Source organism: Tursiops truncatus, chromosome 5 (assembly GCF_011762595.2).
Source record: "Tursiops truncatus isolate mTurTru1 chromosome 5, mTurTru1.mat.Y, whole genome shotgun sequence".
Lineage (NCBI taxonomy): Eukaryota > Metazoa > Chordata > Mammalia > Artiodactyla > Delphinidae > Tursiops > Tursiops truncatus.
The window spans coordinates 22,083,775-22,108,826 of NC_047038.1; the positions used below are offsets into that span (position 1 = coordinate 22,083,775).

General features: G+C 41.9%; 2 protein-coding genes across 7 annotated transcripts in view; one reads left to right on the forward strand and one right to left on the reverse strand.

The window, feature by feature from the left end:
• LOC109548757 (uncharacterized) overlaps positions 1–25,052 on the forward strand; it is a 304,090-nt gene that overhangs the window by 167,124 nt on the left and 111,914 nt on the right. For all 4 annotated transcript variants that reach the window (XM_073804685.1, XM_073804683.1, XM_073804684.1 and 1 more), the window contains 3 exons: positions 11,053–11,191; positions 14,734–14,775; positions 15,348–15,386. In XM_073804685.1, the coding sequence (XP_073660786.1) occupies positions 11,053–11,191; positions 14,734–14,775; positions 15,348–15,386 (220 nt within the window). The remainder of the gene's footprint in view (positions 1–11,052; positions 11,192–14,733; positions 14,776–15,347; positions 15,387–25,052) is intronic.
• Positions 1–25,052, reverse strand: part of SYNPO2 (synaptopodin 2) — a 172,229-nt gene that overhangs the window by 62,480 nt on the left and 84,697 nt on the right. The gene's annotated exons all lie outside the window — the stretch shown is intronic.

Sequence of the window (25,052 nt, forward strand, 5' to 3'; positions counted from 1 at the left end):
GGCTCGAATCTGTGTCCCCTGCATTGACAGGCGGACTCCCAAACACTGCGCCACGAGGGAAGCCCTTAACTTTAAGTTTTGTGTTGTTTACTGCTGATAGTGTCAGGGTGAGTGTGGCCTGAGTGGGTTGCTGCTTCCCCTTCCCCTCAGCTCAGATCTTCTTCTTGCTAAGGAAGACGACATCTTTGCCTTTCTGGTGCCCCAGAGACTCTGGCTAAAAGCTCAGTCAACCCAGATTCCCTCCATAGATAGACAGTGGGCCAATGCATTTTTTTTTTTTTTTTTTTTTTGCTATCAAACAATTTATTCCCTTTGTAGAACATAATAGTTATATTTGCTGAATGCTCCAACTGGATATGTGTTCCTAGACTAGCTTGGTGTTAATGTTATTTCAAAACAATTATTTGGCTATTCTCAGCAATGTTATCTGCACATATTGTTTTCCAAAGGTAGATATTTATTTTCCATTTTAAAACTTGCCTTAGTTATAAAGAAAAGTAATTTTTAATAGATCTACAAACTGGCAGACCTGGGAACACTGACTCCTAAGTCAGAAATGGAGAAAGCCAAGAAGCAACATAATTTGCTCTGTAGAATTCCCTAAAGACTCAGGAATTTGTGGAAACAGTTCCCTCTTGAAGTAAGGATGAGGGTAGGGATGAAAACAGCAAGGCTAGTTTAAAAAAAAGACATGAGAACCCCCCAATACCATTTTCCTATTACCCAAGTCAAGCAAATGTCCTTTATTCACCCTGCAGGACAGCAGGCACAGCTGAGGGTGGGTGTACCATAGAGAAAATAGAGGCTTATGTGAAAGATTAACTTCTAGATCTTCTTTTTTTTTTTTTGGCTGTGCTGGGTCTTCATTGCTGTGTGCGGGCTTTCTCTCGTTGCGGCGAGCAGGGGCTACTCTTCATTGCAGTGCACAGGCTTCTCATAGCGGTGACTTCTCCTATTGTGGAGCACGGGCTCTAGGCGCACAGGCTTCAGTAGTTGCGGCACAAGGGCTCAGTAGTTTAGGCTCGCGGGCTCTAGAGCACAGGCTCAGTAGTTGTGGTGCACGGGCTTAGTTGCTCCATGGCATGTGGGATCTTCCTGGACCAGGGCTCAACCCGTGTTCCCTGCATTGGCGCGCAGATTCTTTACCACTGCGCCACTAGGGAAGTCCCTAACTTCTAGATCTTAAGACAAACCCCGCCCCCAGCCACGCTCCCATCCAGGCTCCCAGAACTCTGGCAGCTGGACTTTATACCCTTCTAGAAGGAGATTAGGAGATTCTGATTAGTCTGTTAATTAGATATTAGAGCTTCACCAAGAAACGGCCCCACCTGCTCACCTACAGTAAGCAGGTAGCAAGAAATTGGTCTTCTAATCTAAGGGAAAGCCTCTATTATAAAAGAGACCAAAACAAGCAAAAAGCAAACATGGAAATTATGCTGGGAGAGGAAAACATCAAAAAACTTATCACTAATATCTCCAGAGTGATATGAAATTCATGAAACAGAAACAAGATGGTACAGAAAAGAATGAGAAAGACTCTTGGCAATTAAAAATATCTCAGCAGAAATGAATAGTTTAGTAGAGAATTTGTAAGATAATGTTGAAGAAATTTTCTAGAGGGTCCTAGAACCTAGCAGGTTTAAATAGCAAGACGAAGAGATGAAAATAGAAGAAAAAAGCTAAGTTACACAATGGATACTAATAGTCCAATGTATAAATAATAGAAATTTCAGAATGAGAAAACAAGAATGAAAGAAATCATCAAATAAGTAATTCAAGAAAATTTCCCATTATTGAAGTACAAGTTTTCTAGACTGAAAGGACCCATGCAACAGATGAAAATATGCCCAAACCAAGGCACATCATTTGAAATTTCACAAGAAAATCTTATGTTTCCAAGAGAAAAAGTTACATACAAGGGATCAAAAAAATCAGAATTGCTTTGGACTTCACAACAACACTGGAAACTAAAATACAGACTAATACCTTCACAATTCTGAGAAAAATATTTCCAGCCTAGATGTTATACCTAGATAAATTATCAATCAAGTTTGAGGATAGAATAAAGATAATATCAAAAATACTAGATCTCAAAAAACTTAGCTCTCATCACCCTTTCTTAGGAAGCAATTGGAAGAAGAATGCCATGAAAATGAGGAAGAAAAAGAAGAAAAAGGGAGACATGGGGTCTAGGAAATAGGGAATTGACTCAAGAGAAAGGAAAGGGAATCTCCAGTATGATTAAGGGAGATTCCAGGAATTAGGTGTATACCTGGCAAAGAAAGCTACCATTCCAAATTAGAACAGATCAGAAGACTGTAGGAAGGATGTCTCCAAAACAGACAATATTAATAGAGTTCCTAATACGTTTGAAAATATCAGGAGGATTACTTAGATGCAGAGAGTTTGGGGGTGAATTAATGATAAATACTTAGAAAACTGAAAAGAAATGACGGCTGTTAATTCTAAGGAGAAAAAAGTTGTGAAAGAAAGGAAAAGGTACTCATAGCATACTATATGGCTTAACTTCATAATATAAGCACTGGATATTGGTTCAATCAAAATATGATACAGTTATATCGGGAGGATGGAGCAGGGGCAAAGAGAATTATGTGAGCTTGAGGCAGGGAGTAGGTAGGGATAACAGAGCTATGATCTTCATTTTCCATAGTGGTGAGCAAAAGGATAATGTTTACAACTAAAAAAATAAAGAAACAGCACAATAAGTGTGTATTTTATAAATAAGAAGGAAAACAACCAAAGGTAAAAATGTTGCCTTTGGGAAATCTAGACTTGATGGTTTTTCATCACATCCTTTAGAGATATTTGACTCTTTAAACTAGGTGCATGTAACTTTGATAAAGATTAAAAACTAAATTTAAAAAGGCATCATGGCTTTTTTCCAAATTTTTGTATTTTTAATATTCTGGTTCTAAGGTATACTGGATTCAAGTAACCTGTGAATCTAAACTTTGTGTAAATAAAAGTTGTCTTGATTTACTCAAAATTCCACTGTAGAATATTAAATAATCCGTGGGATTTATGGACATGAAAGATTAGCCACTTGCCTAATTCTTCAGTGAAAAATGAGTATCTAGCTAAGGAAAATACTAAAGAGCTGTTTTTATTTCGGTATCTGTCCTTAATCTACCAACCAGTATCAAAACATGAGTATATATAAATGTGCTTGTGTTTTATCTATAAAAGACTGTGTTCTAAGATTTTGAGGTGAAGTGGATTTTCTTTTTCTTTTTTTTTTTCCTGTCAATTGATCCATTCTTCCTTTAGCTGTACATGGAAGGGGCAGGATGGTGCACAATTTCAAGGGACATGCATCCCATTAGATACACATTAATGACACCCCCTATAGGGCACAAAGTCAAGGAGAAAAAATGGTGGTTATGAAATGGGAGTGACCTTTGACCTCTTGAGAGGAAAGTGTGAGGGTAGAAAGAAAACCAGTGTGGAAAAATATTCTACAATGGAGCTCAAGAAAATTCCACTTCATCCCACTCATTTCAAACCTTAGACCTAAGAGACTTGTGCCCCAGTGAATGACTTCAGAGTTTTGGTGCTTAGAGATTTTCTAGATTTATGTCTCAGCAGCATTGAGAGAGAAGGAAGGGAGGGAGGGAGGGGAGAAGGGAAAAAGAACAAGACACAGACCCTCTGTGCAAATGATATAATTGAATTCTAAAGGCGGAATTAAATGTTTTAATAAGTTCAACTTGCTGAACTTTTGCTTCCTCTCCCTCCTTTCCTCCTCCCTTCCCCTTTCTCCTGGCATCTAGCCCTGGCAACTCAGACAGTGATGAAGTCATAGGCTTCAAAATATGGCCATGGTATGAAGACAGCAGCAAAAAGTTTTAGACAGCATTTCAGCACCACACTGCAGGGCCGAGAAGGGAACCTTGTGTAATGTGAGCAGCTATGAGCTCGTGCTATTTTATTAAGGTTGGCCATCCCTGGGGGTTTCATTACGTGTGTGTGTGTGTGTGTGTGTGTGTGTGTGTGTGTGTGTGTCTTCTGCAGTCTCCTATTTTATATGACAGTCATCAAGAAGTCTTCCTTTTCTCAGACATGCCAAAAGGAGAGTGGAGATAACTCGGTGTTAATCCTAACTCTGGGGTTCTCACCTTTGAGCAAGGTCTTTGACATTAAAAGCAAAGAAAGATTAAAATGAGAATGACCTCTGACATCCCCTACTTCTAGACTTAGCCTCTGTATGTGTCAGTTTCTTGCTCCTTATCACTTCATTAAGTCACTAAACCTTGCTACCTGGAAGGAAAGATTGATGGAGTGATAATGGATGGCTCTCACATTGTGGCTGTGCTCTCCCATTTGCTTATTAAAGGAGACTGGCTTTTCCTCCAGGTGGACCCAGATTCTGGAGCTCCTTTCTGTTAATAGGCCATTCTCCGAAGCTCTTTAACTTTTCCCTTGCCAGATCCTTCGAAGGAAAAATAACTTCTTAGGCCAGAACATGGTGGAATTTAATATCTCTACTTCAAAACCTTTTAAAAGTACCAGGCAACAGTGCAAAAGCTTGAAGATAGTAGTAAATTAGAAGGAAATTCTTCTCTGTGTTTAGAATCTACCTTGTGTTTCCCAGAATGTCCATCTTGTTTTCAAATCTGATTTTTCCTTCAGAACCCAGACCAAATGGCTGCTCTTCCTTCATGGAGCCCTCCCCCTGATCACCCCACTTTACCTTCCAGGCAGGAGTATCTGCAGTCTATGAACTCAGTAAAAATGACTTTGGGGGCTTCCCTGGTGGCGCAGTGGTTGAGAGTTCACCTGCCAATGCAAGGGACACGGGTTCATGCCCCCGTCCGGGAAGATCCCACATGCCGCGGAGCGGCTGGGCCCGTGAGCCATGGCCGCTGAGCCTGCGCATCCGGAGCCTGTGCTCCGCAACAGGAGAGGCCACAACAGTGAGAGGCCAGCGTACCGCCAAAAAAAAAAGACTTTGAATTTATCTTCTGGCACTATTTAACTTTTATTTTAATTATTAGAAAACACATTATCTCCACTTCTAAATTGTGTCTTCCCCCAAACAGGAAACTTGTTTAATCTCCTTACTATCCGGACATGTAAATTAGTAAGAACAATAACCACAGCTAAACCATTTGCCATACATACACTATTTCTAACCCTCACAACAACCCCGAGAGGCAAGGACTATTAAGTCTATTTTGCAGAAGAAACTAAGTCTCTGAGAGAGTAAGTGGCTTGCCCAGGATCACATTGTCAGGAAGTGGCCAGCATCTCACTGAACTTATCATTCAGCCAGAATCTGTCTTCCTCACACTCTGCTACAAGTTAGAAGGAAAGAAATGAAGGAAGGAGAGAGGGAGGAAGGGAGGAAACAAAAAGTTAAAATCTCAGAATTTTACCCATTTATTGGAATAATACTTCACAGACTCCCAGAGTAGTGAGAGATTGAAGAAATTTAACACAGCCTATCCTCTGCTTTTTACACAGAGAATAATTGAGACCAAAGTGGTTAAGATCGCTGGTCAAGGTTACACAGCCAGTGACACAGCTGGGACTAATGCAGACCTTAAGGATCCTGACTGCAATTCCCAAGTTGCTTTCTCTGTAAGATGTAAATTTTGAAGCAGGCACTAAAACATTAAGATATTTAAAACAGGATAGCAGTTCATAGACATATAAGCTTGATCGTTTGCTTAAACTTTTGTTTACTAAAGTCCTCTGGCTACTAAGAAGCAAGGATTTGAATTTCTGTGTTTTCTTGAATAATTTTCTCATCTCCAAACAGATAGGATAATATATAAAATATACAAGATAACATAATTTTCTTTTGTCGGATCACCAAAAAGGCATGTTATGCCTTTAAAGCGCCCTTCACTACTTAGCAGTCCTAACAATACAAATAGTGAATGCTTCATCTGTGAGCACCCTGCTAAATGCATACTTTTGAACAGCACAAAGGCAGCAAAGTTTAGAATATGACCAAGCTAGTGAGGTGTGGGTATTAAAAATCTATATATGGAAAAAAAAAATCTATATATGGGCTTCCCTGGTGGCGCAGTGGTTGAGAGTCTGCCTGCCGATGCAGGGGATGCGGGTTCGTGCCCCGGTCCGGGAAGATCCCACATGCAGCGGAGCGGCTAGGCCCGTGAGCCATGGCCGCTGGGCCTGCGTGTCCGGAGCCTGTGCTCCGCAACGGGAGAGGCCACAGCAGTGAGAGGCCCGCGTACCGCAAAAAAAAAAAACAAAAACAAAAACAAAAAAAACCCCAACAACCTATATATATTTAAGGCCAAGTTCAGGGCTTTGTAAGTTCCCCCAATTAGCTGATATATACTTTCTGAAAAATGTGTTTGGCAAGCATGGGCAGTTGACCAAATCCTAGATGACTCCAAAATCTAATAAGCAGAATCGTGTGCTTTTATAGCTTCATGCCAACGCCTCCACCCCACCCCACCCTCTCTCACAATCCTAATACTATCTCTTCCAGGAAGCTTTCCTCTTCTGCCTAAATTCTTTCCCTCCTCCCCCAAAGCGAAATGCATAGTGGCAGGAATCTGGGACATCTAAGATCCTGGGAATAAGGGAAAGGGGGCTGCCTCTGAGAGAGAACTCTAAGATCATCAGCAACAGATGAGAATAGGAATTTTCAAAGTTACTTTAGATAAATGGACTGAAAACAGACCAGAGCAGCCTAATGGAAGGAATAAGCATATGGAAAGAAAGAGCGTATCTTTCTGAATGGGCTGTTCAGAAATAGAAATTAGACAAGGGTAGGAGGCAAATGGTGCCCAACGAAGTACTGCCCAGAGGAGAAGGTATCCAGATGAAGGGCTTGAGCTGCACAATACCAGGTGCATGCAGTTGTGGAGGTGAGTGCAGCAGGCACCCACAGTTGCATCTTTCAACTCACACTCTGTTCTGATTCCACACACAAAGCCAGCTTGAAATAATAATGTTTTGTTTGTTTGTTTGTTTGTTTTTGCGGTACGCGGGCCTCACACTGTTGTGGCCTCTCCCGCTGTGGAGCACAGGCTCCGGACGCGCAGGCTCAGCGGCCGTGGCTCACGGGACCAGCCGCTCCGCGGCATGTGGGATCTTCCCGGACCGGGGCACAAACCCGTGTCCCCTGCATTGGCAGGCGGACTCTCAACCACTGCGCCACCGGGGAAGCCCAATAATGTGGTTTTTAAGGGAAGATACAGCACTAAACAGAAGATGCAAGTATTCAGGCTCCTTGTCAATGTGTTTTTACCTCTTTCTAAAGGAAGAAATCAGAATTCTAGCTTACCATCCGTCTTCTTGGTGTTTAAGAGCATGAATCAGTATCCCTAGACTGGGTTACTGCTTGAACAATGACAAGACTGTTTTAGATTTTGGATAATTGAGGGTCAGGCCCTGGACTATGTGAGATTTACAAAGATCAGACCACCTTCCAGAGACCTTTTGTCAGTCTGTCAGTCAAACTTTCCCTACCTCATTATATCTTCTTTCAAATTTCAGTTAGAGTTCATTGATTTCTTCTCTGACCCACTGATAGACTTTGATCCCTCTCTCTTAGGGCATATCTTATGCCTGGTATTATATTTACTTTACTGTAAGAGAGTGTATCTCCTTGAAGGCAGGTATTGTTTTGTTTTGTTTATTCAATTGCTGTTTTTTAGTATCAGTATAGAAATGAATAAGATACAGTCATGTCCTCTATATACTCATGAGTAGGGGTAACAGACAGAAAAACAAGTTATACATGTGGCAAAGTAATAATGAAAGTGTGTATAAGGAACTGAAGTATTACAAAAGAGGAAGAGATGAACGATGCTGGGAAGCCTCCCTAGAGGAGGCGATGTCCGAATTGGATTGTGGAAAATAAACAAAATTTCACCCAAAAGATCAGAAAGGGAAAAAGTATTCAAAACAAAGGGGAAAACATATGCAAAGGCAAAAAAAGTGTGAAATGACTTGGGAATCAGAACACAGCTCAGTACTGTAAAAGTGTGAAGTGCAAGGGAGTGAGTCACTCGAGATCCGAGATCTAAGGCTGGAGAGGCAGAGAGGATGAAATGTTCGTGTATTCCCCAGATGGAGTATGGACTTTCCATTGCAGATGACAGAAGCTAGCAAAGGCTTTTTATTACAAAAAAGACTGGATCAGATTTGTGTTTAAAAATATGTCTTTTGTACCCACGTGGACAAGGGAACAAAGAGAGGTAGGACAGAAAATAACAAGATTAGATGGATAAATAGAGGAATAGATAGTGTTAAATTAATTAAACAAGGAGGCCATTAGACTGAGGTGGCCCTAATGCCATGGTCACCAACCTAAGCAAACCAAAACCTAAGCCTCAAGGCTACAAAATCAAAATGCTAAGGACAAGCAGTCACAAATAGCCAGTTAGGCTTTAAGTTACAGCCAATCAATAATTACCTTACTTTGCTTCTGCACCTTCTCTATTTGTCTTTCCCCTGGCTCCTGCTGGAGAGAGTGCCTCTAACCACTTCTGGTTTGGCACTGCCCAACTGGAATCTACAAATGCTCAAACAAGCTCTTAAAATTTTCAATATGCCTCAGATTGCCTTTTAATAATAGGTAGGTAGGTAGACAGATGGATAGATAGATAGATAATGGATAGATAAAGTAAGAAGGCATTCGGAAAAGTCCAGACCAGTGCTGGCCAATAGAAATATAATATGAAACACAAATGTAGACCACATGTGTAACTTTAAATTTTCTAGTGCCCATGTTAAAAAGAAACAGTGGAAAAAAAAAAAAAAAGAAACAGTGAAATAAATTTTAATGTATATTTATTCCAATATATATAAAATATCCTTTCAACATGTAATCAATATAAAAAATTATTAATGATATAGTTCACATCCTCTTTTCATCCTAAGTCTTTGCACTCTGGTGTGTATTTTATATTTATAGTGCATCTCAATTCAAACTAGCCACAATTCAAGTGTTCAATAACCACACGTGGCTATTGGCTACCATATTGGACAGCACAGGTTCAGACAATACATGATGAGGCAGTGACAGGAAGGACAGGATACATTTATAATATACTTATAAGATGAATTTGACAGAAATTAGGGACTGATTTATGTCAACAATGAAACACTATTTGAATATAAAGTTTTCTAGTTTGGAAAATCTTGCTGGATGACAATGCCATCAGCCAAGTCAAGGAAGCAAGTTAGGGAAAATAAGATGATGAATTTGTTTGGGACTTATGAATCTGAGGTGTGTGCAGGACATTGTGCCTAGTGGGTATAATAATGCCTACAGACTACACTATATAATGCTTCTATGTTTTCAACACTTTTCTAAGAGCTTTTTGTACACAAACACATTTAGGGACTTCCCTGGTGGCACAGTGGTTAAGAATCCGCCTGCCAGTGCAGGGGACACAGGTTTGAGCCCTGGCCGGGAAGATCCCACATGCCGTGGAGCAACTAAGCCCGTGCGCCACAACTACTGAAGCCTGTGTGCCTAGAGCCCATGCTCCGCAACAACAGAAGCCACCACAATGAGAAGCCTGTGCACTGCAACAAAGAGTATCCCCCTCTCTACGCAACAAACTAGAGAAATCCCGCACACAGCAATGAAGACCCAACACAGCCAAAAATAAATTAAAAAAAAAACACACATTTAATCTTCAGAACAGCGCTACAAGATGGGTACTACCACTGTCCCCCAAATGAGAAAACTGGGGTACAGAGAGTCACTTGGCCCAGGCCTCATTGTTATCAGATATCAAGTGACGAGCAAAGATTTAAACCCAGGCAGTGTGGCTCCAGGGGCAAAGGTTACAATAACACATTGCACAGCCACTCTCAAAGCAGGGCCTATGGAATCAGACAAGTCTGGGTCCAAATAACTCCTCCTTCACTAATTGTGTGACTTTGAGCAAGTGTATTAATCACTGGTTTTCTCATCTGTAAAATGGGAATGATATGCGTATCCCATGCTGAGAGGAATTACTGACATAATATATATAAAATGTTCATCACAGCAATAGGTATACAACAAATAGTAAATAGTAGCTGCTCTTATTATTACATACATTGGGCTTGGAGCTTAATGTAGAGCTCCAAGTTGGGATATACATTTCCCTTCAGACACCTAACATGGGATCTGGTGTGAGTTCTGTCTGTTGAAAAAAAAAAAAATGACTTTGATTCATTACAAAGACATGTATTTAAAGAACTGCACAGATGAGAGCTAAAGGCTGGGATCATCCTGCAACAATAAGCTAAGACAATCATGGGCATTTACATCATGAGACAGCACTGCTGAGTGTTCATGGCAATTAGATCCTATGAAGAATTGCATTGGAAGTAAAAATCTTGCTCTTAACCCTCAAGAAACCTAGAAGAACAGACTGAATACATCATGAGAACACCTTTGTTTGTGTGCACTTTTATTAGTTAGTGATAAAAATAATCAATATAAATTATTTAGCATATAGGGATCTATGGTTGTTTGGTTAAAACCCCAGACAATTTAATCATAGGGTTTAGGTTTATCACATCTCCCATCCAGATAATCTCATTCTTGTATGGGCAGGCATTTGGATAAGAAAACAAAAGACAAAATTAACTAAATTAAATAGCCAAAACCATAAACAAAGGACATCTTGCTCGATAATCTCTGGCATTTTTAACTTTAGATTTCCAACACATTCATGTTAATTACATGCTATTTCCTGCCAAGCCTACAGTCATGTGCTCTTAGTTAGCACTGTAATTAGCTTTGCCTCTTACAAAACACTGATTTTTTTTCTAGCTGATGAGCTGCTGGGCACAGAACCTCTTGAAGAGTTTTAAAGAAAACTTTAGCAGCCAATTAGCACCCAACTCTCATGATCCCCCAGTTCACATTTTGAATCAACAGTGCTCATATTGATCCAACCAATCTCATGGATTGGCTCAACTCTCCAATCCCTCAACTCTCTACATTCCATTTAGGTGATGGGTCTCCTCTTTCAAACCAGGGCTAAGCCAATAACACAGTTTAATGCTCTGAAGGCCGAGCTCATGTGATTCTTCTCATCTCAGGTTCCGTCCAGAGGCCCGACTAGGAAACCTCTCCACTACAAGATGTTCAAGTGGGCCACATACCTGGCTTGCCCAACAGGCACAGCAGATGAGTAACAAGTGCGTTTATAGATTTCGTGGCGCTCCAGCTGTCGCTGATGTAAGTGTTTTCTGCTAAAATTGGTATATTTTTGGCCATCTGCTTCATCCCCTGAGCAGTTCAAACATCACCATCAGGGCCCAGTGGTCTGAGGAGGCCATACTTAGATTCTTCATAGGTATAAAAGAGTTTTTCAGAAGGTTGCCTAATATGGTGACAGTGACTGACCCAGAGGCCTCCTAGAAGAACTAAATGTTCAACAGCAATAAAAGGGAACATTAATTAGCTCAGGGACAATACGTGGGACTGGAGATCAGCCAGTCAGGCTTTAGACCATGTGTCTCCCAACTTGCTGGGTAAGACTAGGTAAAGCATGAACTCACTCCATGCCTCCATCACTATAGTCCAGGAATAAAACGTGCTGATAGAATAGATTTTCAGTCCCTCGAATACAAGTGAACATTCATGTGAGAATCCTTTACAATTTAGAAAATTCAGAATAATATTTCAAATGCAAAAACCATATATATATATATATATATATATATATATATATATATATGGAGGAAAAATGTGGGGAAGAAGAAAAGACCCCCTAGAAGCAGTTAAATAAGTTCTCAACAGACACCTAGAGACACCTGACGAAGCTGCTGGTTGGGTATAGGAGGAAGCCTTTGTCATGGGAGTCTGTTGGCCAAGAGATGTGTCTGCTGAGAGAACTGTGCTTGAAGAGTAAATGGGGGGGGGAGGGAGCTTGCTGGCTTACATACAAGTATTCAGCAAGTGGATGGATCCAAGAGCTGAGTGGTGAGTTGTTCGAAGATGTCAGAAATTCACGCAGACATGTTAACAAGCTTCACTTGACAATCTGATCAAATGGACTACGTTTTTCCTCTGAGTTTTAAACCAAGTGAAATCAAACAGGCCTCATAAAGTGAGGTAAATCTGTGTGAAGCAAAAAGTTTCCAGATAAATTTCATCCACTAAAATTATGTTTCTCTACAATGGCCAACCCTACACACTCTGTTGTGTTTACTATTTCATTTCTACCCTGTAAAGGACTTTTTCCTTTTAAAAAGAACACACACACCCACACCCAAACTCCTACCCCGCCCCATCCCCACACATTTGGCTTCCTGCCTTCAGTCTCTTCCTTCTTTAATTAATTCTGCAAACCAGTGTCAAATGGATTAATAAATATTTCTCTCATGTCGCTTTACTATTCAAGGACTAACGCTGGCTTCCCATTAATTCTCAAATCTACTCTGCTTGGTTTTAGTAGTTATCTTAAGGAAGTAAGCCTAGCTTTGCCTGACCACTTGCCCAGCGTTCAGAGTGGAGGATGCTTTCTCTATGGTCAGAGCCAGAGTAGAGCCTCTAGAAAACAACAGAAGATGCCTCAGATCTGAGTAGAAAGAGAAGCTGAAACCATGCAGAGGAGTCAGGATCCAAAAACTGGAGGGCGGTTAAGAAAGCACTGTAAGTGGGAGGGCTTAGAGACAGGCTTGGGAGTTTGGGCAGGGGCTGCTGAGCCAGGCCGGAGTTCCAAACCCAAGAGCTAATAGCAAGTCCAATCTAAACGTCTTCACTTATCATACAAGCAAGACCCCCTCAGTCTGACCCCCATCCCCTGGCACCATCTCCTGCCATGCTTCTCCCTCACCCCACTCCTTCCTCCAGTCTAGAGTGTGGTCACACTGAAGTCCTCCCAATTCTTAGAACACACCAGGCTCTTGTGAGACTCTGCACCTTCACACACGCTACCCACTCTGGAGTGAACTCCCCTGAATTCTTTTTTGTTGAACTTCATTAAATGCTATCTTCTCCCTTTTTTATTCTATTCTTTCCTTGCTCAGCCAAGCTCGTCCCTGCTTCAGCACAAATGTACATGCCATTTCTGCCTAGAATGTTCTTCCCTTCACTCTTTGTATGGCTTGCTCCTTCTCATCCTTTGTTGTTGGCTAATATCAGGACCGACATCCTGCCAGCCCCTTTCCCTGCAAGCACAGATGTTAGAGCTACAGGAGCCTCCCATTTGGCTCTGCCCAAGCACCCTTCAGACTTCCCTGCAAAGGTCAATGACTGAGGAGCCTCAGTGGCAACATGTATCTGTCTCTTTCTCGCTCTTCATTCTCACTCCTCTCTCTTCTCTTTTTTATTCTCTCTCCCAAAGTCCAGTCACTTCAGTCTTAAGGATCTCCAAACTTTGACAAAAGGCTCAACTTTGAATAAAACTTCTCTAGAACATCACTCACCTGCTGTAGATGATGAGCAGCAGGTCTTGCAGTTCCCTTTCTTAATTAAAAAAAAAAAATGAGTAAGGTGGTCACACCAAAAGGAGTCACTGAATTAGGTCAGAACTGGGCTTTGGGAACAGAATTTGAAGCCATGGAACCAGTGATCTTACCTGCCTAATTTTATGCTTATACACAAGGTAGCTGATTTGCAAAGACGTCTTAGCCTGGTCCGGGCTGAGTCCCAGGCTGTGTTAGCCTGGTGCTCTTGCCAGAAGACTCTGAATACATTTGAGAGTCACAATTCCCTATCTCAGCTACCCTGCTCATACTTAGTGTGTCCATTTGTTTGGTTTTGGCCTGTCTCTCCCTCTGGCAAATAAACTCTATGAGGTCCAGGATCACATCTGTTTTGTTCTTCATTGTGCCCCCAGTGTCTGGCACCATACTTGGCACATAATCATGCTCTGCAAATATGTGGTGAATAAGTGATTGAACAAGGGACTTACTTATTCTTCAAGATCAAGAAGAACGTTAATTCCTAGGTAGAGTCTCCCCTCCCTTTCTCAGGCAGCTATTGGTTCTTGCCTCTAAGCCTCCACAATATTGTACATTCTACTATCACAGAGCAAGGGATCAAACATTTTCTGAGGGTCTATCATAGGTACTGTGGCAGTTGTTATTATATATGCTTCTCCTTTCATTCTTTCAAGAAGTCTAGGAGATAGTATTGTTTTCCAGATTTACAGATGAAGGAACAGGCTCAAAAAATCCAAGTCACACAATCCATAACAGGTGGCAAAGCCTGTATCCAAAGGTAGGTCGGCTTCCCTCTTTTGCAAAACCCCTTTTCATTAGATCATGCTGCCATACAGTTCTCAGCTTGATATCGTAATTTATCTGTTTACAGGTTTGTGCCACCACTGGAAGCAGAGACCATGCATATACATCTGTATATTCACAGCATTGAGCATGGCACCTGCCATACCATATTTAAGATCAGAATTAAAGAATATATGAACGAATGACTGTGGGTCTGTCTACTGATGGAAAGAGGACTTTGTGGCCTCCAGCCCTCTAGGCTTGCTCTCAGAGACTGCCTGTATTGACCACACACTCTCTGGAGAGCTTGTGCCCAGGTCCCTGCCTAAACACAAGTTGGGCCTCCTCCACCAAGTCTCTGACCCTTAATCCAACCACTTGTTTCTTCTGTCTCTGCCACAAGATTCCTGAATACTGAGTGTATTTGACATACTTCTGCCTCATGGGGTATTTCTATCTTAGTGATCAGTGTAACACCACAGAGGCATGACTACATGACACACTCCTTTATTACTTGGAACATAACCTATTTTTCTTTATTTGCAGCTGAAGTCACTGCTACCAAGGGGCTGTCAGTCAGTCAATAAGGTGAGCCCATGACTCTGGCAGATTCTTTTGGGAAATCAAAAATAGCATGCGCTCTGTCTTCAGATGCTTTCAGGCTTACTAGGGAGGTATGATCATACATAAAACAATGAGAGAATGAATGGTACAAACCAGTTTAGAGTAATAGGCCGATTTGAGTCACAGTTTGAGGCCCTGGCTGTCAGTCTGAAGCTTGCCAAAGCCTTAGCTATTCCCCATTGCACTCCAAAAAGCTCTGCACATGCTATTCACTCCCCAAGAAGCTGACAATCTCCTCCCCAGGCTGGGCACAGGGTCTCACAGGCATAATCATGACCCAGGACCTGATGCTTTCAAATGTAATCAGAGTCTTCTGGCAAGAGCACCAGGCTAACACAGCTTGAGACTCAGCCTAGACCAAGCTAAGATGTCTTTCCAAATCAGCTACCTCGTGTGTAAACATAAAATTATGCAAGTAAGATCACTGGTTCCAGGAATTAGAATGCATTTCCAAAGCTTGGTTCTGGCCTAATTCAGTGACTCCTTTTGGTGTTTTGGTGTGACCACCTTATTCTTTTTTTTTTTTTTCAATCAAGGAAGGGAACTGCAAGACCTGCTGCTCATCACCCACACCAGTTGAGTGACCTTTAATCACTTTTAACCAGTTGAGAGAAATTTTAATCAAAGTTGAGCCTTCTGTCAAACTATGGAGACCTTTAAGACCAAAGTTACTAGACTTTAGGAGGAAGAATTAAAAAGAGAAGAGAAAGGAGAGTAAGAAAGAAGTGCACATTGCCTTTTGAAGCTCCTCAGTCATTGACCTTTGCAGGGAAGTCTGAAGGGTGCTTGGGCAGAGCCAAACGGGAGGCTGCTGTAGCTCTAACATCTGTGCTTGCAGGGAAAGGGGCTGGGAGGTCTGGATCTGGAACTCTTCATTTTACTATAAATTGAATTCCTTCCCTCTCCCCAAATGAAAGCTATGGTCATTTATTATCTACAAGCAGAAGTCCAAATTCTTACACATTTTCTTCAGAATAACTCATAAATAGAGAAACAATCCTTGGAGCTTTCCGAAAAGAAATACTGAATGCACTCTCCAAAACGTCAGTTAGAAATAAAACAGAATCTAAATGTCCCACCTTGCAGAGTCCAAGCAATTCCTAATTTTAGAAAGAGGTGTCACCCAACCTGCTGTATAAGGCTGTGCTAAGAGCCTCGGCTTTTAGGGAAGTTCCCTGCTCTTCCCTAGCACAGGGCTGTTTCATTTCACGTTTATGTGCCTCTCTATTAACACCTTCCTCACATCTCCCGGGAAAATAAGCATCCTTCTTGGTCTAAAGGTGCCCTTAAAAACATGACAGTATACAATATGAAAAGCTAAAAACAAAAACAAAACAGAATGAAGACACACAGGTGCACAAGTACATAAATTAATGTTAGAGATATTGACAGACAAATAAAATGTACACAGTATTTGCTCTAGCTGTTCAAATAAACAGTATGAAAATAGCTTTTTGCTCATGAAATTGAGTCTGAAAATTGAGGCAGTGTGTGCATAGTAGCAAAAGTGCTCTGTTTTACTTGAGTTTGAACTCAGATTCCCCCATTTAGTAGCTTGTATGAACGTGGGGAAAATAATGATAATTTTAGCTAATATTTATTGAGAAATTGTTACACATCAGGCACTGAGATAGTAACTTCACATATTACATAACTTTTCTGAGTCATTTTCCTTTTCTGTAGAGTCATGATGATAATATATCCCATATAGGTTTTTGTGAATATAGAAAAGCATGTAAAACACCTAGAGATGGGTAAATACCTAGCGGTGAACGCTAGGTATTCCATTAGAGATGGAATAAGTGACTATAAAAATGACTATTTTAAAAATAAAAATGGAACATAGCAATAGCACTGCTAGTATATTTAAACAGCCATCTAATTCTTTGTCTACTCTTAGATGTATCAGTATTAAGTGGAGAAAAGAGTCTAAAAGCAGAAATTCTGGTACATATTAGATATTTTAATAACTGAAGAAAGTAAAACTAGAAATAACTAAAGCAACATTTTCTTTGAATCAAAGGGAAAGTCTAAAGAATGACAAGCATATTTTAGATTTTTCCTTGATGTTATTTGGGTGGGTTGCTCTGTGTTCCGAGAGAAAATAAATTTTATTATAGTCCTAGAAGAAAATTATTAGACCTTAGTTCTTCATCTGTTCTACCTTTATTAACTTGTTCTGTGAACTCGATCCAGTCAATTAACTTTTACACTTGTCCATCTGGATATCTGTAATTAACTCATTAGGGATTATTTATTTGGAATTTCACCTAAAACAATGATACGGATAATGAGATATCTAAAGAAGACTTTGTCTTGGCATAATTCAGCAAAACCGTGGTGGTTTTATTCAGAGAGACATAGATCACATGTGCAATACACATGAATGGGCAACAGCAACCCACTGGAAGTTTTTGGCCCTTTCGGAGATGTTGATAGGGGAAGTTGTTGGAAGCTTTAAGGGGCAATGTCAATAGCACTGAATAACATTCTGTTTCCTGGTTCCTCTGATCCAGCCAGGGCATTTATTTAATGGCTAGATGAGATGGAAAAAGGAAGAGCGTGTACAACCGTCAGCCTGAAATAGAGTGTGGGACGGTGTGGAGGTAGAGTTACTGGCCGAAATCCCTCTCAGTAAAGGACTGTGCTCCCTGCCACCCACAGTGGTTCAGCCTAGTTCTAACTCTAGCCCACTTGTAGACTGAAGACAGTGGAAATGGCCACATATGCCTACTGCCACCTCTCAAACCTGGAAAAAGATGAGATTATTGTCGAAATCTGAGGCACCGCTCTCCAGTCAAGAGGTGCCAGTGCCAGCTACTACAGGGAATCAGCTTGACAGCTCTGCTGTCAATGTCCTGAAAGGAGAGACAGAGGGCGAGTCCTGTTCCAGGAGCACGAGGCACAGCCAGGCACATGGAGCAGGCTGGGCAGCAGGGTTGAAGGACTGGCAGAAGCTGAGGAATGTTGAGCAGACAAGCAGGATCAGCTTGAAAATCTCAGGGAGGAAATCACAGGGATTCTCTCCTCTAAAAACCTTCCCCCAAACCCTGCTCTATCCGATTAGAGCAGAGGCTCTCAAACTTGAGTGTATGTGAGGATCACCTTGAGATGCTTGCTTTTTGGGTTTTTTTTTTTAATATTTATCTATTTACTTTGGTTGCGCCGGGTCTTCGTTATGGCACGCGGGATCTTTAGTTGCTGTGTGTGGGATCTTTAGTTGCGGCGTGGGGACTTCTTAGTTGTGGCACGCATGCAGGATCTAGTTTCCCAACCAGGGATTGAACCCAGGCCTGATGCATTGGGAGTGTGGAGTCTTACCCACTGGACCACCAGGGAAGTCCCGGGATGCTTGCTTTAATTACAGATTGCCAAGCCCTACCCCCAGAGATTCTGGACCAATCTCAATTGGAGCCCAGAAATCTGCATTTTAGCAAGCACTCCAGGTATTCCTGTAGCAGGTGGTCTAGGACCACAATTGGAGAAGCACTGACCTAAAGGGGACCCATCAAGCTTTGTACTTCTTAATGAAAATGCCAAGCACCAGTAATGGCATGAAGATGCCATTGGATCTCATATCCAAGCAATTCTAATTTTGGATTTCTTGGTGTATCAAGGGCCAATGACATTCAGAAAACATTTTCTGAGAACCCATCATGTGAAAAGCATTGAACAGCATTAAGAATAGTCACGTGCACAGATAACTTCAAAACCAGGCTGACTTCGATAGAATCAAGTGCTTAGGCTAGGAAACCTGCAGATGAGGAGTCCTTCTAAATGCTGGGATTTAAGAAAGCACTTTGGGAGCAGTGCCATCTGAGGTGTAGCTGGAAGGAAGGTAGGACTGCATCTGGTATGAAGAAAAGCACCTCAAGCAGAAGGAAATGTTTAAACAAAGGCAGAGACGATTGATCCAGATTGATGGCATGTGCCTGGCCTGTGGAGTGTGTTAAGAGCGGAGACAGAAGCAGAGTAGAAGAGAAGGCTAGAAGGGTGGGCTGTGACCATACCTCAGAGAGCTTTGAACAATAGGCCAAAGTTTGATTTTTGTCCTAAAGGCAATGTATGCAGGATTTTGAGAAGATGAACTGAAATGGATGTTTCTTTTTTTTAATTTTAGGGGTAACACAGTGTTTAACTTAAACAGTATTCTTTTTTTATTGAAGTTTAGTTGATTTATAATGTGTTAATTTCTGCTGTACAGCAAAGTGATTCAGTTATACAAATATATACACATTCGTTTTTTTTGTTTTTTTTTTTGCGGTACGCGGGCCTCTCGCTGCTGTGGCCTCTCGCGTTGCGGAGCACAGGCTCCAGACGCGCAGGCTCAGTGGCCATGGCTCACGGGCCCAGCCGCTCCGTGGCATGTGGGATCCTCCCGGACCGGGGCACGAACCTGTGTCCCCTGCATCGGCAGGCGGACTCTCAACCACTGCGCCACCAGGGAAACCCATACATTCTTTTTTATATTCTTTTCCATTATGGTTTATCATAGGATATTGAATATAGCTCCCTGTGCTATACAGTAGGATCTTGTTGTTCATCCATTAAACAGTTTTTTGGTTTTTTTTTTTTGCGGTACGTGGGCCTCTTACTGCTGTGGCCTCTCCCATTGCGGAGCACAGGCTCAGCGGCTATGGCTCACAGGCCCAGCTGCTCCGCGGCATGTGGGATCCTCCCGGACCGGGGCACGAACCCGTGTCCCCTGTATCGGCAGGCGGACTCCCAACCACTGCGCCACCAGGGAAGCCCTAAACAGTATTCTTAGTAGCTAGTATATCCATGGAGCACAGAATGTTAAAGAAACAAGATAGTACATAAATGTAAAATTTCCCTTCCTTCCACACTTGTCCCCCAGCCATTTGTTCTGGAAGCCACTAATGCTACCTATTTCTTTTGTATGGAGAGGACTGTTTGGGAAAATAGCTTATGGCCCAATACTGGTTGGATAGTAATGGAGAAGAGAAAGGTTAATGACAGAGACACCAGTTTCACATTGCAAAAGTCCAGGTGATGAAATGAAGGCTTGAAGTAGAGTACAGTTACTGTAAATATAAAGGAGACTCTAAAAGGATATTTCATCATCCTTTACTCCCAATGTCCAATCAGTTTACAAATGGCACAGTAGGAGTCGAAAATGAAATTTTGTCTTGAGACTTGAGGAATGGTAGGGAGGGGAAGTTATTTTGTGACAGGGAGATGAGGAGGCTGTGTGGGAAAGATGAGGTCTATTTTGGAAATTTTTGTTTGAGAAATGACAAATATCCCATTAGAAGGTGAACTATTGATACATAGCTTGGAAAAGAAATATATACTGGGAAGTCAAGGGCAAAGAGATGGTAGTTAAAGCTGTGGGATTGGATGAGCTCGATAGAGGAAGATTAAGGGGCTACTGAGTACTGAAAAATTCCCACACTTAAGGGGGCTGTAGAAGAAGTGGGGTCAACAGAAACTGAGGAGAAATGGTCAGAGAGTGAGGACATGTGTTATTGAATCTAGGGGGAGAAAGAATTTCAAAGGGGGAGGGGTGGGAGGATTTCTGGTCAATACCAAGCTGTGGTAATAGGGATGTGATGCAGTAAGGAGAAACCGCTGGAAAGAAATCAGTGGACCACCTGGTGATGAGCAGATTACTGATGAGCTTTAAAGGGTAACTTCTGAAGAGTGGTGAGGGCAGAATCATATTAAGGGAGCGAGTGAAGGAACACAAAGGTACGGAGGCCCTAGGGAGACCTTCCTCTCAAGAAATCTACTGTGAATGGAGGGAGAGAGGAAAGGACCTGGAAAAGGGAATAAGGCAGATAAAGGACTTTCTCCGCAAGTGTAGCAGAAAAGGTTGAAGAGAAAAGGGTGGAGTTGGGAAGATATTTGATGGAACAAGATCCTGTAAGAGATCGAAGGGGAAAAATTGAAACGAAGGGAGGAAAACCAAGGAGTTCATGCACGCCATGTCACCTTGACCTTCTCAGCAAAGTAGCTGAGCTTACCTCCATGCTTGAGAGAGACTGAGTTTGCTTTTGGAGGTTTGCTTCCCCACCATCACAACCTCTAAAGAGCTGTGCTGAAAGTAAGTTTGGTCTCTTTGAATAATCTGGGAAATGTGTTCAAGAACTATCATGTTCTTTCTGTAGCCCATAAAGAAAAGCAGAGGCAGGAACGTAGAATTCCTTCCAGATGACTTTCTGGGAGACAGCCATTGGTCTCCGTTATTTAGGTAACTTATGCAGTGATATTTGGAGAGAGAACTTAAACATCACTATCACACTAGGCTGATCAATTGCAATTTTCTTATTAACATCCTGTGAAAACTACCAAAAGGTATGTACAGTTTACTGGGGAGGGGTGGGAGATGAGCGGAGTCAGTGCACCTCCCTGTGATTTGGGTCAATGTAGACTTTTCCCTAGAATTCATTACCGGTGATTCTCCAAGGACAGAGTGCAATGCCTTCTTCCTTCTCCTCCCTTTCCTCCTAAGCCTCCTCCCTTTATCTTCACTTGCGCATCCTGGATTTACTCCCCAAATATGGAAGAAATGCAGAGAGGCAGCATTTCTGCTTAGGTTAAAAGAGGTTATAATAGGGACATGTTAGTTGTGAAGTACTATGTGTCCCCCAAGAGGAGCATAAGGACCTGCAAACATATCTGATTTTTTCCCCAGGTTAATATATTTTACTTTAGCTATTTTTGTTTTTAGCTTTTTTCTTTTTTTTTTTTTTTGATAGCACTCCAGTTTTAAATCTCACCTCCTATGGTTTATATTGTGCCTGCCTCAAGCGATTATGTTATATAAGAAAATTATGTAAGTACATTTAAAGTTAGGCATCTATTCGTTCATCCTGAAATTTGAGATGACTCCCAGGGAGTGTTTTCTCATTGTTCACAGTTTATTTCCTGAATTCCAGTAGCAGTAGTGTGTATGTGAAACCCACACTGCCTATTCCCTCCTTAAGGCTGCATATTAGCTGGTCAAAACACACACTCTTAAGGCTATGCTGCCCTCAAATGGTCTAGGTTGGGAATGACCAACTATTTTTTTCTGGATGGAAACCAGGTTTCCAATCAGACCTGTCTGACTGAAGCGTTAACTCCTGACCAGGAGAAAAACAACAACAACAACAACAACAATTATTATGTGCCAAGTCTGAGGAGCATGAGGGAAAAGGAAGATTTTATTTCCCAATATTCCCTCAAAAGGTATAGAGTAAAAAGTACAATAGCAATAGTCACAGGCTTGTTTTTGTTAATTACAGAGTAACTGGCTGCACGTGTGTGGCCACAGGGATGCAGCTGCGGGATATGAGTTGAACTGGCTCCCTTAGGCCTTTGGGGCCAATCTTCAGCTTCTGTAGGGCACTCCCCTCATCAGAACTCATGACATCATGTTCCACTACTAAGGACATACAGTCCTTTGGAAAGAATGCGTTCAGGGAAAATATTCATCTCTTCCCCATGTGGCCAAGACTCAAAAAGGAGGCCAGCAATTATGGTGATTACATTAATCACAAAGATGGCTTGTGGAGGAGGGTACCAATGTGGAGGGCCTATAATGGTAGCTCTGTTGGGACTCTGCTCTAATTGGCCACCACCAAGGCCTGCTAATGCCTATGCTTAGCTTCCCAGCTTGTTGATGGGGAAAAGAGGAGACCACCCTCAAGGGAATGAGCAGACTCAGGGTGTGCTGGGTGTTCTGGGCTGGGCTTATGAGGCAGGTCGGTTATGAAGCTGTTGGCTACTTAGCTAGAGAGCCCATCCTGGAACAGGTGGGCCAACTAAAAATGCAGGCAGTGCTGTCCCTTGTGTTTTGCCACATTGTTTCTGATATTTTGGGTGATTTCGGTTAATCGTGAAAATCCTTCAATAATGAAAGATTTTCGGCTAGGAAAACACTAGTTCTCGTACACTGCTTTTGGGCTGGGCACAGAGATGAATTGGGCTAGTCCAATGAGTAGAAATGAGCCCTTGATTTAGCAGTTTTCTGGTGCTGTGGGAAAGCCCGGGAAATAACACTGTGCTTAGTAACTTGGGATCTAGAATCAGCTCTGCCATACACTGGTTATATGACCATGAGAGAGTCACTTAACCGAGATTTCTGGGCTCAGTTTCCTCATCTGCAGACTGTGACATTTAGCTCAGATTAGTGGTTTATAGACTGCTCTGTGGGGAGGCTGTGCTTCACAGGCTACTGCCAGGACACAGAGTCCTTTCTTCCTTCCCTTTTTAAGCATAGCAAGCCCACTTTGATCCATTTTATAGATCTAAATTTGAAAACCACTGGATCAGATGGTCTATACACCTTTCCTTTCCAGCTACATTATACTGTGATTGGGACAGGTACTCTGAATGGTGATGGTGACACTTACTGGTGGAGTTCTTTTTCTTCTTTTTAATCTTAAATGAAATCACATATGGCTCTAAGTCCAAACACTTTCCTATAAAATGAGTCCCATCTGATTCTGGGATGATGGCTTGTGTGTGTGCTGGAAGAGGGGTGAAGAAGGAAGGAGTGTGAATCACTGCAGTCCCACAGCTCCTGGGGGACATAGGCCAGGGAAGAAACTAGGTAGAACTCACTAACCAAACACCAGATAGTTTTAGGAGTGTGGGTATGTGCGTAAGTGTGGTTATACTCTATCAGGAAAACCAGCCAGAAAATGGAAGATCATGGTCTGGAAAAAATACGAGGGAGCATAGGCAGAATAACAACGTTTTAAGGAAGAAGATATATTAGTATATATATTATATATAAGATATAACAACTTTTTTCTCAGGAAGGTATAAGTCCTGAATGGGCCCACAAAGGAAAAATACACTAAAAAGAGTTGAAAGGGCTTCCCTGGTGGCGCAGTGGTTGGGAGTCCGCCTGCCGATGCAGGGGACACGGGTTCGTGCCCCGGTCCGGGAAGATCCCACATGCCACAGAGCAGCTGGACCCGTGAGCCATGGCCGCTAAGCCTGCGCGTCCGGAGCCTGTGCTCCGCGGCGGGAGAGGCCACAGCAGTGAGAGGCCCACGTACCACAAAAAAAAAAAAAAAAAAAAAAAAGAGTTGAAAATTTTCCAGAAAACAGAGAAAAAGATTTTAATACACTGTACATATGTATCATTGCTAGTAGGAGCCATCATTAATAAAATTAATATTATTTGTTTTCATCCAGGAAGCTTTCCCTTTAAGTTCATTTAAACACAGGATATAATATAAAATGTGTACAACTTTATTTCTCAACCACCAAGAGTTTTTTTCCCTCTGTAGTGTTTAAGTTGAGATCGTACAAGTGTGGATGAGTGATAATATGGGATACAGATTAAGTATCGGACCAAGGGACTCAGAATTATGAAATAGCCACTGTTCTGGTTCAAGTATGCTGAGTGAATGCAGAAAAAATTTATTTTCCACGTGGTGTTTTCATATCGCCATCTGTAATCATATTTACTGAGAGATTATACTTTATGAAATTGTTCAAGCTGCAGTTCATAGTTACATGAATTTCTGAGCTCTGATTTGTATGCCCCCCAATAGATTTCTCTATTAGTGTATCCCATTATTGTGCTGAAAATATAATATAGTTAGAGAATATTCATCTGGTGAACAAATATTTACTGAGTGTAAACAACTACAAAATAAGGCAGTAAATAGTGACTACTAGACACATAGCCTAGTAATATGTGCTTATGATATAGGGTTAAGGGTGGGACTTTAGGTAATTTGTTCAGGAAAGGGTTTATGGAGTAAACTTTTGGTACAGGCCTTGAAGTGTAAGTAAAATTTAGGTAGAGGTGGGAAGAGAGAACGTGGCAGGTGGGTATGGCAGGAACAAAGCTACGCCAGTGAGAAAGCACAGCCAACATTCAAGGGACAGCTAGGCAGGCAGAGGGTGTGTATTGCAGGGGGTGGAAGGGGGAAGGGATGAGGCGGAATAGAAGACAAGTCTGGGCAGGACGTTGGATTTATATTGTAGAGGCCTTTGTATTTGCGCTGAGGGCAGGAGCAGGGTTATACGGCTGCAAGCACAGAAGCAACGTACAGAATGATTTAAAAGGAAAAGTGACCAATCCAAAATTGCCTCTGGAAGACTATCAAGGTAGTCCAGGTGTAAAATGATGAAGGTTTGAGCTAGAGTGATGGCACTGGAAATGGTGTGTGAATGTGTGTGGGGCGGGGAGTATTAGTGAAAAACTGGAATTCAATCCAAGGCCACTGCACAGGGTAAAACAATAAGTTGGACAAAATAGAAAAGGTTAGAGT